Source organism: Acomys russatus, chromosome 22 (genome assembly GCF_903995435.1).
Source record: "Acomys russatus chromosome 22, mAcoRus1.1, whole genome shotgun sequence".
NCBI classification, from domain to species: domain Eukaryota; kingdom Metazoa; phylum Chordata; class Mammalia; order Rodentia; family Muridae; genus Acomys; species Acomys russatus.
The window spans coordinates 24,320,104-24,334,150 of record NC_067158.1 but is presented as its reverse complement, the minus strand read 5'-3'; the positions used below and the strand labels follow the sequence as shown (position 1 = coordinate 24,334,150).

The 14,047-nt window shown below is 46.0% G+C and overlaps 2 protein-coding genes across 2 annotated transcripts in view; one reads left to right on the top strand and one right to left on the bottom strand.

Annotated features, from left to right (window-relative positions):
• The window catches only part of Sfi1 (SFI1 centrin binding protein), a 42,500-nt gene that overhangs the window by 15,623 nt on the left and 12,830 nt on the right, over window positions 1-14,047 (bottom strand). Inside the window, exons 5-8 of the mRNA XM_051165299.1 lie at window positions 9,754-9,824; window positions 8,923-9,015; window positions 5,359-5,456; window positions 2,797-2,863 (exon numbers count right to left, since the gene is read on the bottom strand). Of these exons, the coding sequence (XP_051021256.1) occupies window positions 2,797-2,863; window positions 5,359-5,456; window positions 8,923-9,015; window positions 9,754-9,824 (329 nt within the window). The remainder of the gene's footprint in view (window positions 1-2,796; window positions 2,864-5,358; window positions 5,457-8,922; window positions 9,016-9,753; window positions 9,825-14,047) is intronic.
• LOC127205959 (SAP domain-containing ribonucleoprotein-like) lies at window positions 10,432-11,165 on the top strand. The gene has a single exon (XM_051165298.1). It carries the CDS (start codon window positions 10,432-10,434, stop codon window positions 11,062-11,064), a length of 633 nt encoding a protein of 210 aa, XP_051021255.1. The 3' UTR covers window positions 11,065-11,165.

Genomic DNA, 14,047 nt, shown 5'->3' with positions numbered 1-14,047 from the left:
CCTGATCTACATAGTGAGTTCAAGGACAGACAGGGCTTCACAGAGAACCTGTCTCAAAAAAACAAAATAAATAGAATACACAGATAGACCATCTCAATAAAGAAACAAACGAACAAAAGCAATGTGAAACATAAAAGTATTTGCATCCTTAATTGCATATAGTGTATCTTTCTTTCTTCTTTTTTTTTGCGGGGGGGGGGGGGGGGCGTGGGGGGTGTTTCTCTGTGTAGCCTTGGCTGTCCTGGACTCCCTTTGTAGATCAGGCTGGCCCAGAACTCACAGAGATCCGCCTGCCTCTGCCTCCTGAGTGCTGAGATTGAAGGCGTGCGCCACCACGCCAGGCTTAGTTTATCTTTCTAAACTAGTAAGTATTCATATGTGTATTGTGTTTATTTACATGAAGCTGGGTTTGGTGGCATGCATCTTTAATGCCAGCACCCCGGGGCAGAGGCGGTGGGTATCTGTTGAGTTTAAAGGCCAGCCTGACCCTGTCTCAAAAAGCAAAAACAAACAAATAAAATCTGTATGTTGCTTTTTCTTGTTTGTTTTTTGAGACAGTGTCTCCCTGTGTAGTCCTGGCTGTCCTAATTCTCTATGTAGACCAGGCTGTCCTCAAACTCATGTAGATCCTCCTGCCTCTGCCTCCTTAGTGCTAAGATTAAAAGTGTGAACCCTCATCCCACGACTGTTTTAGGGTTTTTGTTGTTGTTGTTTTGAAACATGGCTTTGCTCAGTACTCCAGACTGGCCGAGACTTACTTCATGTAGCTAAGGGCAGCATGAAACTTGCAATCCTCCTCAGTCTCTGCAGTGCTGGGATTATGAGCAGGCACCATTCGTGCCATAATATTTTGTTTGGTTTTGCTTTTGTTTTTCAAGATAGGGTTTCTCTGTGTAGCCCTGGTTGTCCAGGTACTCTCTCTGTGACCCGGCTGGCCTTGAATTCAGAGATCCGCCTGCCTCTGCCTCCTGAGTATTAGGATTAAAGGCGTGCTCTACCACTGCTCATCTGCAAGCTCTCTTTTTCAAACTCCATTTTTGTTTCTGTTTTTTACGGGACAAGGCCTTCTGTAGCCTTGGCGTCCTAGAGTCTGTACACCTGAGGGTAACCTCTAACTTCATGTCCTTGCATCTCTACTTCCTGACTGCAGGATGGTGAGTAGGAGCCAGCATACCTGGCTCCTTTTTTAGGTTGTCTCACAGGTTGGTCTGAAGCTCACTATTCAGACTGGCCTTGAGCTTGCAGCCATCCTTCTACCTCTGCTTCTTGGGTGCTGTATTACAGCTCTGTGCCACCACACCCAGCTTCTGGATAACCCACCAGAGACATGCTGCTGTAGTCAAGGACAGCTCATCCACGCAAATGAGCCAGCACTCACTGCTGAGCATGGCGCTAGGCTAAGACAGACCCTCAAGAAGCTCAAGCCAGCCAGGTGTGACTGTGCACTCCTTTAAATCAACACTTGGGAAATGTTCTCCACGATATTCAAATCACCAAAAAATAGAAACCGCAAAAGTTATTGCAGAAGCTGAGTGGTGGTGGCACACTCCTTTAATTTCAGCACTTAGGAGGCAGAGGCAGAAGACCACTGCATTCCTGACCAGCTCGGTATATAGAGCAAGCTGCAAGACCTCCAGGGGTACACAGAAGAAACCCTGTCTCAAAAGCAAACAAATGAAGCAGCAACTACAGGCTGCCTGGAAAGAAAAGTCAGCGTGCAACACTGATGTTCTGATTAATCACACATGGAGAGGGACAGGCAAGGGTGGAGGGAGCTCCTAAGGGACAGCAAGGGGCAGAAGCACACAGAACACACTCAGGATGACCAGCAGCTGAGTGGCAGAGGGCAGCTATGAAGGAAGGGCTGAGAGACAGAGAAGACCTAGGAAGAGTCTGCACCTAGCTCCAAATTCCCATTCTATCCCACAGCTGTGAAGAGGCAGCCCAAATGTGTCAGGCGGACCTTGGAGCAGATGACATCAAGGGGGAGGGGAGGTGCAAAAACAACCAAGGTAAGTTTACTTTGTGTCTTCCTCTCATTCACTGCCAGGAATGGCCAAACATGGGCACCTTCCATGAAGACATCATCAATGAGCTGACATTCCTATTAAATCTCAATTTGCTATCAGTGTCTTCTATTCAGGGGCTAAAGAGACAACTCAGCTGTTGAAGAACGACTCCTGCTCTTCCAGAGGACATACGCTTGGTTTCGAGCACTCACGTCAAGCAACTCAACACCAGCTTGTCACTCCAGCTCTAAGTGGGCTCTGAGGGCACCTGCACACGCATACACCGCTCACACGCACACACAAAGGAATTGCTTTAAAAGCCTTCATTTAGCATTGCAGACACCTGTGCCCAACTGTCAGCAGTGACCTGCAAGCCACACTTCCATGCCACCGTGCTGTGAGGCTGGGGTGCAGGAATTCTGCCTATTTTATATCACAACTGTACGCTCAACACAGGCACAGGATCTAAGGCAAAGCCGGTGTGTAGCAAGTGTCTCTTCCACGGGGTCCAGGCATGGCAGCACATTCCCGTAATCCCAGCACTTTGGGGTGGGCATGAGTATAGACCTAACAGGCTAGGAAGAGCCACTCGTCCTCATCAGCACCACTGTCTGTCCTGCAATGAAGGGATGCAGGATGTGCAGACTGACACCAGTGAGGGCTGAGGGAACACCTGTGATTTCACAGTACCCTCCAGGCCAGAGCCAGATCTGCTGCAGAAGCATTTCCCGAGCACCTTCCCAAAGCCAGTAGGCAGCTGAGCTGTCTGCTTCGATGAACTCCATACCTGCTGGCGCCGTCTCCTGTGCACATACAGTAACCATGCCCTGACACACTTGTGGAGGACTGTCATCCTGGAACAAAACACAGAAAACCAAAGAACTGTGTATTGGCACTGTCAGGTTTGAAGCTGTAAGATTTCATTGTGTTTTTTGTTTTTTGTTTTGTTTTTTTTTGTTTTTTTTTTGAGACAGGGTTTCTCTGTGTAGCCTTGGCCATCCTGGACTTGCTTTGTAGACCAGGCTGGCCTCGAACTCACAGGGATCTGCCTGCCTCTGCCTCCCGAGTGCTGGGATTAAAGGCGTGCGCCACCACGCCCGGCTCTTCATTGTATTTTTAACTTTAAGCAGCTGTACATGTTGTTTTAAAATCCAAATCATTTTACCAATGAAAACTCAGAAGCCAGATGCTAGGGTGAAAACTTGTTAGCTCAGAGAGGCAGAGAAAGCACCCAGTTGACCTTCCTACTCAGCTCACGTCCCAGAAGGAAATGGCCAAAGCCAAAAGCTTGCTGGCTCAGCTGACAGCCCACGAGGAAAAGACAAAAAGCTAAAAGCCACAGAACTTGTTAGGTTAAAGCTCAAAAGCTCCTTTTTTCATATCCAAGCTGTCTTAAGTACCCTTCAACTCAAAGTCCCTCCTACGCTTTAATCCCTGTCAGCTGTTTTCTTGCTGCGCCTCTTGACCTAGGGTTAACCTTATTAAATCCTGTGTAGGGAACTAATCCTGTGTGTAGATTAAAGGTGTGTGCTAGTGCTGGCCACACCATAATCACCTGCTTACAATAGATTAAGGTGTGTTAGGGGCTGGAGAGATGGCTTAGAGGTTAACAGCACAGGCTGTTCTTCCAAAGGTCCTGAGTTCAATTCCCAGTAACCACATGGTAGCTCACAACCATCTATAATGAGATCTGGTGCCCTCTCTGTCCTTCATGCACACATGCAGGCAGAATACTGTATAAATAATAAGTAAATATATCTTTTTTTAAAAAAACAGGTGTATGTTAGGGATGAGCCACACCAAACAACAGGTACAGTTACTTATTTTCATTTTTTTCTTTTTTTGTTTTTGTTTTTTGAGACAGAGTTTCTCTGTGTAACCTTGGCTGTCCTGGACTCACTTTGTAGACCAGGCTGGCCTCCAAGTCACAGAGGTCTGCCTGCTCCTGCCTCGCTAAGAGCTGGGATTAGAGGCGTGCGCCACTGTTCCCAGCTTCATGTAGTGACATTGAATGTAAGGACCATATGCTTGGTGTTGTAATCCAGGATTTAGAATAGTGACCTACAGTGACAAGTCTGACTTGAGTCAGTTCTTTTTCTTTCTTTTTCAAATTTCTAAGCATTGAGTGTCTAAGTGTTTGCCTGCATGAAGGTGTGCACCATGAGACTCTGGTGCCCACAGAGGCACCGGGTCCTCCGGAACTGGAGGGACAGATGGTTGTTAGCTACTAAGTGGGTTCTGGGAACTAAACCTGGGTCCTCTGGAAGAGCAGTCCATGCTCTTAAATGCTGAGCCATCTCTTCATCCCAAAATATGAGGATTCTTACTGACCCATCAAAAATATGCTCTGAAGCCGGGGAGCAGGGGAAGTTTTGTGGTAGAACAAGTGATTAGAATGTGAAAAACACTGGGATGGATCCCTAGAACAATAACAAACAAACAAGTAAATAAAAGCTTCAAAATTGGAGCAGCAACTTCAATCACACTGATGACACTGGGAGCTGAAGAAGGAAGAGCAGTCGAGACATTACTTAACATGATGAGCGTCTCTGGCAGCAGGGAATTCAAGGACTAAGGAGCAGGGAAAGAGGGCTGGCAACTTTTATTTTCCACTTTATGCTTTTTTTCAAATATGTATGTTTAGTTTTTCTTCATAGAAAAATAAATGCATCTGAAAGGATGACTGGCTCTAAACAGTCAAGAACATTGCCTATTTCTAGGTAGACAAGCCCAAATATCTCCCTAACCTGACCCATCAACAGTAACAATTCACAGGCTTTTTTTTTTTTTTTTTATCTTTTGCTGCAGTGCAGAGCGGTTCTCACTTAACTTGCCTATGCTAAGCACTGAGCTCTATCACCAACCACAATGCACAAATACCAAAAGGTCCACAGAAGAATGGAACCTGTGGCAGTGACCAAATAGGTGCATACAGTGTGGTTAAGACCCAGTGCAAAATGCATCATGTTACCTTCCAATTGACCTGCCAAAATCAAATCACACACAGGAGCCATTACTGTATAGTGTGGCCTTCACCACAATAAGGCCCACCCTTATCTATTTATTTATTTTGCTTGCTTACTTATTTCCTGTGTTTTGTTCCAGGTGACAGTCCTGGGTAAGTGTGTCCAGAGTGTGGTTATGACGTGTACAAAAAAGGATGACAGCAAATATACTCACAGCTCTCACTGTCTAGGACTTGCTATGTAGAGCAGAGGCCACACTTGGCTAAAAGGCCTTTCTGCGTCTGTGGCACCAACTTATGCAGAGTAACCACTTACTCCTGGAAATCCCTATGTCAAAATTTCCAGGTGTCCCTAGAGAGGCCAGGGCTGACGCCTGCTCCCACCTGTAGTGGCTCCGGGCTGCTTGCAGCGAGGGCGGCTGCATCCTCTCCTCCCTCTGCTCAATCCGAGACTCCCAGAGGTTCCAGAACCTGTGGAGCAGCTGCAGAAGGACAGGGAAAAAACAAAAAACAAAAAAACAACACGTTTATCACAGAGAGAAGGCTGCCAGTGTAAGCGCTCACCCCAGTTCACTGAGTCCCCACAGGAAGCTCTGCCTCACTCTGGAGCAGGCCACTCCCAGCAGCTGGCCTGAAGAGCCATGGTCTGGACCAGTTAAAAAAAAAGTGCCTCTAGTAGACAGACATCCACACGAAGACAGTCAGTCCTGGACATGAGAGAAGACTTTCTAGAAGTTAAAACTCATCACTGTTGCCACCTGAAGCAACTGTCAAAGTATTTAATTTCCATGGCTAAGTCTCTGGGTCCAGGGTCTAGTTTATAAGAACTATATAGAATAAAGGAAAATTAAATGACATTAAAAAAAAAACAGATGTCTTGAGAACAAGGATCATAATAAAAAACAATTAGCCTAGCTGGGCGATGGTGGTGCAGCACTCGGGAGGCAGATCTCTGAGTTTGAGGCCAGCCTGGTCTACCAAGTGAGTCCAGGACAACCAAGGCTACACAGAGAAACCCTGACTCGAAAACAAAACAACAACCCCCCCACCTCCCAAACAAACAACAACTAGCCTGACTGGTACAGGATCTTTGATCCCATTGTGGTCCCTTAGACTGTGAACTGTAAAAATCTGTTTTGATCCCATTATGGATCCTTGAGATTGAACTGTAAATCCCTGTTTCTTGTGGTTGAGCCTTAACACACCTTTAATCCAAGAACTGTTTATTGTAAACAGGTGATTAAGGTGTGGTTCAGCTAGCCTTACACACAGCTTTAATCCAAGAGTTTTCTGTACACAGGATTTAATAAGGTCACCCCTAGGTCAAGAGGCGGAGCAAGAACCCAGCTTACAGGGACTAAAGAGTAGGCAGGACTTGGAGTGGAGGGGTATTTAAGACAGCATTTAGGACAGCGTGGGTCTTCAGGCTTTGGTCTTTGGCTTCTTTAGCTTGGGCTTTAACCTGGCTCTTACAGCTCCTCGGTTCCTTGGCCTTTAGCTTTTTGGGCTTTGAGCTAGCAAGGCTTTGGCCTTGGGTTGCTGGCAGCTGAGCTAGCGAGCCTCTGGGACTTCTCTATTGGGCTGGGAGCTGAGTAGGAAGGAAGCTCAGCTGGGTGCTTTCTCTGCCTCTCTGAGCTAGCAGGTTTTTCACCAGGACATATTGCTCGTGAGTCTTTATTGGTAAAATGGAACGATCAGGGATTTTCAATTAAAACATTTTGGTGCTCCAACGAGTGGTACCACCCGACTGACAGATCACTCCGGCTGAGGACAAACTGAGAAGCCATCGGATTTGGTAAGTCATCTGGGAAATCCTCAAGGAGAGAGAGTTAAGGAGGGGAAGTGGCTGGAACTTAATAGAAGACTTTAGAACCCTGTTTAGTGGGACTCCAGATGGCCTAAAAACTGTAAGCATCAGCATCAAATGAAAAGCTAAATAATTTAAATGGAACCAGTTCAACACCAAGCGTGATGAATGTCATCATTTTGTTACTTTATATGGTTAATTAATAACCATAGCGACTTCCTGTACCTGCTCTAAGAAAAAAAACTTTACAGCCGGGTGGTGGTGGTGCACACCTTTAATCCCAGCACTCTGGAGGCAGAGGCAGGTGGATCACTGTGAGTTCCAGGCCAGCCTGTGTACAAAGTGAGTCCAGGACAGCCAAAGCTACACAGAGAAACCCTGTCTGGAAAAACCAAAAAAAAAAAAAAAAAAAGGAAATTAAAGAGACTTAGAAACGAGATTAAGGAGCATAGACTGTTCTTCCAGAGGTCATGAGTTCAATTCCCAGCAACCACATGGTGGCTCACAACCATCCATAATGTTTTCTTCTTAAATAAAAAGGATAGTTTTATTGTTTGGTATTAAAAACACAGTAAAGAGATTTGAAATGTTGAGCCAGACATGGTGGTACACACCTTTAATCCCAGCACTCAGGAAGGCAAAGGCAGGCAGATCTCTGAGTTTGAGGCCAGCCTGGTCTAACAAATCGAGGTCAGGACAGCGTTCTGAAGATGATACTCCAACATTATAGAGATAATTTGTGTGTGACTGTCCAGGCAGCCAGCAGTATCTGTCATTTCTATAGTTTTGGAAGCTGCTTACTCTGTATTTCCTGATTATTCAGATACTATTTATTCTCCTATGGTCTCTGGGGTTGAATACTAAATCATTATAGTCTTACAATTAAACTTAGTTGTTTAGGGTTTAAGATTTTTTTTAGGTCTGAAGATGGTTTTTGATTGGTAATGCAAGTTTTTATACAAAATGATTTAGGTACACAACTTTGGATTCACCAAGATAGGAGATACTGTAGAATACTTTCTCCAAGGTTGCCAAACACTATAGACTGGACATTGAGAAAATGTCATTTATTTACACAAAAAAAGGGGAAAATGTTACAGGATCTTTGATCCCATTGTGGATCCCTGAGATTGAACTGTAAATCCCTGTTTCTTGTGGTTGAGCCTTAACACACCTTTAATCCAAGAACTGTTTATTGTAAACAGGTGATTAAGGTGTGGTTCAGCTAGCCTTACACACAGCTTTAATCCAAGAGTTTTCTGTACACAGGATTTAATAAGGTCACCCCTAGGTCAAGAGGCGGAGCAAGAACCCAGCTTACAGGGACTAAAGAGTAGGCAGGACTTGGAGTGGAGGGGTATTTAAGACAGCATTTAGGACAGCGTGGGTCTTCAGGCTTTGGTCTTTGGCTTCTTTAGCTTGGGCTTTACCTGGCTCTTAGAGCTCCTCGGTGGTTCCTTGGCCCTTAGCTTTTCGGGCTTTGAGCTAGCAAGGGTTTGGGCCTTCTCCGTTGGAACGTGAGCTGAGTAGGAAGTTCAGCTGGATGCTTTCTCTGCCTCTCTCAGCTAGCAGGTTTTCACCTCAGTCTTTATTGGTAAAGTAGAAGGATAAGGGATTTTCAACTAAAACATCACCTGACCTCTTCAAAGAGCCAATGTCATTGTCAAGAAAAAGGTATACGTTATGTTATGTGAGCCAGCCACAAAAGAACAGATAGGATACGATTTTCTTTTGAAGTTTCCAAAACAGTCAAATTGGTAGAGACAGAAAGTAGAGCAGCAGCTGCCCACAGCTGGGGGAAAGAACAGAGCTGGTGTTTAATGGGCACAGGGCAATTTTACTTGTCTGTGTTGTGAGGAGGGCAAGCGAAGCTCTGGCTGGCCTAGAACTGGATACCAGGGCAATACATCTTTCGTCTGGGGTGATACTTAAGTGGGTAAAGACACTTTTGTCACACCAGCCTGACCTTTCTGAGTTCCACATCGGAACTCAGTGAAGGGTCATGCATAGTAGTGCAGACGTGATTCCAGGACCCAGAAGGACTGGGAATTCTAGGCCGGCCCACACTATATACACAATGAGTCTGACCAGCCTGAGCTAAGCACACAGCAAGGCCCTGCTTGGGATGGGAGGACTCTCACCGTAGTATCATGCAGCTGGTGAGCAAGGTTTCTTCTCATTCGCCAGAGTCGGGCCTGGGTCACGTTGTCTTTTAAAGCTTTAAAGCAAGAATACTACACACAGAAATGACACGGGGTTATAAAGGAGCATGAGACTCTGTAGGAGCATGCACAAGGACAGCATCGTCAGAGGCCGCTGTGATTTAGGGCTGCTCCACTTCTCTGCAGTTTCTCTGTTGTGTACCTGATAGAAGCTGGCCTGCCCAGCAGCTCTCGGTAACACTGGCTTCACACAAAAACACAGCCTCGCCTCTGGCCAGGGGACTGACCCCACAGGATCTATATGCCTTTAAACCCAGATTTGGGGACCACCTAAGAGTTACTGTATATACACATTTACATAATTATGCTGGGTTTGCCAGAATGAACTAGGATGGATCTGTGGTGTTTGGTCCTCATTGTTAACTTGATGGAATGTGGAGCTATCTGGGAGCCTTTGGGGACTGTCTTCTCGGTATTAACTCACATGGGAAGACCCATCTCTCTCACTCCTGCTGGGATCCAGGACGGCAGGGCAGAGAAGGGGAGATGAGAAACCTGACCACTTCAATCTGGGCTACACGTTAGTCTCTGCCACACTAACGAGGGCCACTGCATTTAAAAACCCAGGATCAGATTCCCTCTGATGTCCCTCAAGAACTCCAAATCCCTGACTCTACCCATTACCTTATCAGTTTCAAAATGCAAACACAGACCACAGCTAACTCAGAACTGGCTGCACACAGTGGCTGGTATGGGGCAGCGGCCCTGAGCAGATGCCTCCACGGCTGCCCTGGAGCCTGGCACTCTTACCAGCAGGCAGTGCCGGCGGTGTTCTTCTGCTGCCTCACACTGGGCAGCCTCTTCTGCCTGTAACAGCATGTCTGCCACAAAGTTAAGGCCTCTAGCATAACAAGGTTCCTGTCCCGACACAATGCAATACTTCCTGTGAGCCAGCTAAGGGCCATGGCTCTAAGCCTAACAGACCTGCTAGATATGCTGATAGCAACCTCATCTCCTCCTGGTGATCCAGGGAAGGCCTCTCTCCTCTTGATGCCCATTTGATGAAAGGCAAAAAAGTGCCTGAGATCATGTGTCATAAATTTTTATAAGTATTTGGGTTTTTTGTTTGTTTGTTTTGAGACAGGGTCTCTGTGTTAGCCTTGGCTATCCTGGACTCACTTTGTAGACAAGGCTGGCCTCTGCCTCCCAAGTGCTGGGATTGAAGGCGTGCACCACCATGCCACAAGCCACCCAGGTGACAGCTGGAGCTCCAGTTGTCAAGTCTTTTCTCATCCTACAACCCTCACTGATTAGCTACCGACCCAGCTAGCTGCTCCTGCCTGAGCTTTCTCTCACAGCCTGATTATCTTCTGTCCAGTCGCCTGACTTGTTCCTCGAATGACTCTGCACACAGCTGGTCTCAATCCTCCCCTAATCTAGGACCATCTTTTTACATTTTTCAGGTCTGGTGCGGTAAGGTGCAACAAGATGGCAGCCGTGACAGAGGAGCTCCATGAGCTGATGCTTGTGGAACTAAAGCAAGAATGTCTTGCTCCTAGTGTGGAGACCAAGGGAATAAGGGAGGGTCTCTTCAACAGGCCCCAGGCACATCTTGAAGAACACACTGGAGAAGAAGAAGAAGTAAATGAAGAAGACCTACTGAGAGATGACACTGAGGAAGAAGAACCAAAGCCCGCAGAACCGCCTGCTAAAGAAGACCCTCCTGAAAAAGCTGCTGATATGGCATTAAAAAAGAAGATGGTAAAAACTACACCTGGAATACCTCAGGCCGAGAGAATGCAGAAGAGGGCGGAACGATTCAACATACCTGTGAGCCTGGAGAGCAGGAAGGCTGCTCGGGCAGCCAGGTTTGGAATTGCCTCGGTTCCAACAAAAGGTCTGTCATCTGATACCAAGCCTATGGTTAACCTGGATAAACTAAAGGAAAGAGCCCAGAGATTTGGTTTGAATGTCTCTTCTATCTCTAGAAAATCTGAGGATGCTGAGAAGCTGAAAAAAAGGAAGAGATTTGGGATTGTGACAAGGTCAGCTGGAACTGGAACCACAGAGGATATAGAGGCAAAGAAACAGAGAAGAGCAGAGCGTTTTGGGATTGCATAATGAAAGTTCGTGACAGTCTTGAATTCCAGCAGCAGTTTGATTTCATTGCTGCCCTGAATTTAAGGTTGTTGGGGACTGGAGAGGTGGCTCAGAGGTTAAGAACATTGTCTGATCTTCCAGAGGTCCTGAGTTCAATTTCCAGCAACCACATGATAGCTCATAACCATCTATAATGAGATCTGGTGCCCTCTTCTGGCCTGCAGGTGTACATGCAGACAGAACACTGTAAACATAATAAAAAAAAAATTTTTTTTTTGGTTTTTCGAGACAATGTTTCTTTGCGTAGCCTTGGCTGTCCTGGACTTGTAGGCCTGGCTGGCCTCGAACTCAGTGATCTGCCTGCCTCTGCCTCCCAAGTGCTGGGATTAAAGGCGTGAGCTACCATGCCTGGTTAATAAACAGATCTTTTAAAAAAAAAAAAAGTTGGGTTTTGTTTTGAATCATTTTGCTTACTAATAAAAGAAGAAAAGAGAAAAAAAAATATCAAGTTGCATTTATCTGTGTTTGTGTGTGTTGCAGGATATTTGATTGCACTGTGAACCCACAGATTGTATACTGGAAATACCTGTTTTTAGTTGTGGTGTAGCCCAGCCCTAGCACATACCTTTAATCCAAGAGATTAATTAATATTGTACACAGTATTAAAGTCAACATTAGGTCAAGAGGCAGGAGAATTGACAGAGAGTGAGCATAGGAAAAAAGCCATAGAGAGTGAGAGAAAGTCCTAAGGACAGATAGACCCACAGGAGGTAGAAAAGAGGGATACACAGTTTGAAGGGTTTTAAGACAGGGTGGAGAAGGGCTTTTTCCTTTTGGAAGTTCAGCTGGTGCTTTCTCTGCCACTCTGAGCTAGTAGGTTTTCACCCCAGCATCTGGCTTTTAAGTCTTCCATTGGTAAAAATCAAACACTTGGGATTTTGCTTAAGAACCTGTGAGCACGCATGTGGCATGGTGGAGGTCAGAGGACAACTTGCAGGCACCCGGTCTTTCCTTCTACCAAGTGGGTTCCTAAACTCAAACTGAGATCATGAGGTTTGACAGCAAGCTATCTCACTGGTCCTAAAAACATCTTTTCTAGGGCTGGGGGGATGGTTCATCAATTAAGAGCACAGTCTGCTCGTCCAGAGGTCCTGAGTTCAATTCCCAGCAACCACATGGTGGCTTACAACATGAGATCTGGTGCCCTCTTCTAGTGTACAGGCAGAATACTGTATATGTAATAAATAAATCTTTTTTTTTAATCTTCCCTAAAGCACAAATTTAGGTGCATTGATTCTTATGAAAATTCCTGAGCTCTTATGAAGCCCTGAATGGCATCAGGGTAAAGGGTAAATCCCTGAGTGTAGCACAAAGCCCAGTGGAAGGCCCCCATCCCACAGTGGCCCTCCCAGGAGCCACATTCACCACCTAATTTATTGTTTGGTTTTGTTTGTTTGAGACAGGGTCTCCCTATGTAGCCTTGGCTGGTGTGGAACTCATTGTGTAGACTAGTCTGGTCTCAATTCATAGAGATGTGCCTGCCTCTGCAGGCATGCGCCACCTGCCCACCACATAATCTTGTTTTGTTTTGTTTTTCTCTCTCTCTTTTTTTTTTTTTTTTTTTGAGACATAGTTTCTCTGTGCTGTCCTCTTGGCTGTCCTGGACTAATTTTGTAGACCAGGTTGGCCTCGAACTCACAGTGATCCATCTGCCTCTGCCTCCTGAGTGCTGGGATTAAAGGCGTGCACCACCACTGGCCCGGCTTTTTTATTTTTTTTAAAGATAGAATTTATTTTTATTTTATGTTCATTGGTGTTTGCCTGCATGTATGTCATGTATTAGGGTATCAGAAGGGGGACTGGAGCTACAGACAGGTGTAAGCTCCCATGTGGGTGCTGGGAATTGAACCTGGGTCCTCTCGAAGAACAGTCAGTGCTCTTTTTTTTTTTTTTTGGTTTTTCGAGACAGGGTTTCTCTGTGTAGCCTTGGCTGTCCTGGGCTCACTTTGTAGACCAGGCTGGCCTCAAACTCACAGTGATCCGCCTGCCTCTGCCTCCCGAGTGCTGGGATTAAAGGCGTGCGCCACCACGCCCGGCTCAGTCAGTGCTCGTAACTGCTGAGCCATCTCTCCATCCCCTAGCACATATTCTTGAACATCTGTCTTCTCATCAGTACGTCTGTGTAAACACCCAGCCTCTGCCAAGGAAATCTGAGGTCACATGAAACTTATATTCAGCTCAGATGTTTCTTCCTTGCCTGAACCTCCTGGGATGCCAGAAGCCTTTTACTTGAAAGTCTGGACATGTAGTCATGCTTGCCTTGCATTGAGATCCTTCTGTCTCACTGGACTGCTGTGTGTTCGAGGCCAGCCTAGACAGCCAAGGCTACACAGAGAAGCCTTGTCTTGAAACCCCCCCCCCCAAAAAAATCCTTTGCCTCACTGCTTCTGAGTGCTGAGCACACAGGCAGGATTCTGATACATATCACACCATATTGTCAAGAGTCATTTTCATATCTGTATCCCCCACTGGACAATGAGTATTGTTGAGTCTTTGGGTGTTCCTCCTGTGTTGATTTTTTAAAACATTTTTTAAAGATTTGTTTATTTATTTTTACATATGAGTGCTTTATCTGCATGTACACCAGCATGTCAGAAGAGGGCATTAGATCCTAGTATATAGATGGTTGTGAGCCACCATGTGGTTGCTGGGAATTGAACTCAGACCTCTGGATGAGCAGACAGTGCTCTTAGCCACTGAGCCATCTCTCCAGTCCTCTTATTTATTTACTTTTTTTTTTGGTAAGTTTGACACAGTCAGAATTATTTGGGAAGAGGGACTCTCACCTGAGAAAATGTCTCCATCCAACTGGCCTGCAGATCTGTGGGACATTTTCTTAATTAATGATTGATGTGGGAGGGCCCAGCCCACTGTGAGTGGCGCCACCACTGGGCAGGTGTCCTGATGTTTAAGAAGCAAGCTGAGGGCTGGAGAGATGGCTCAA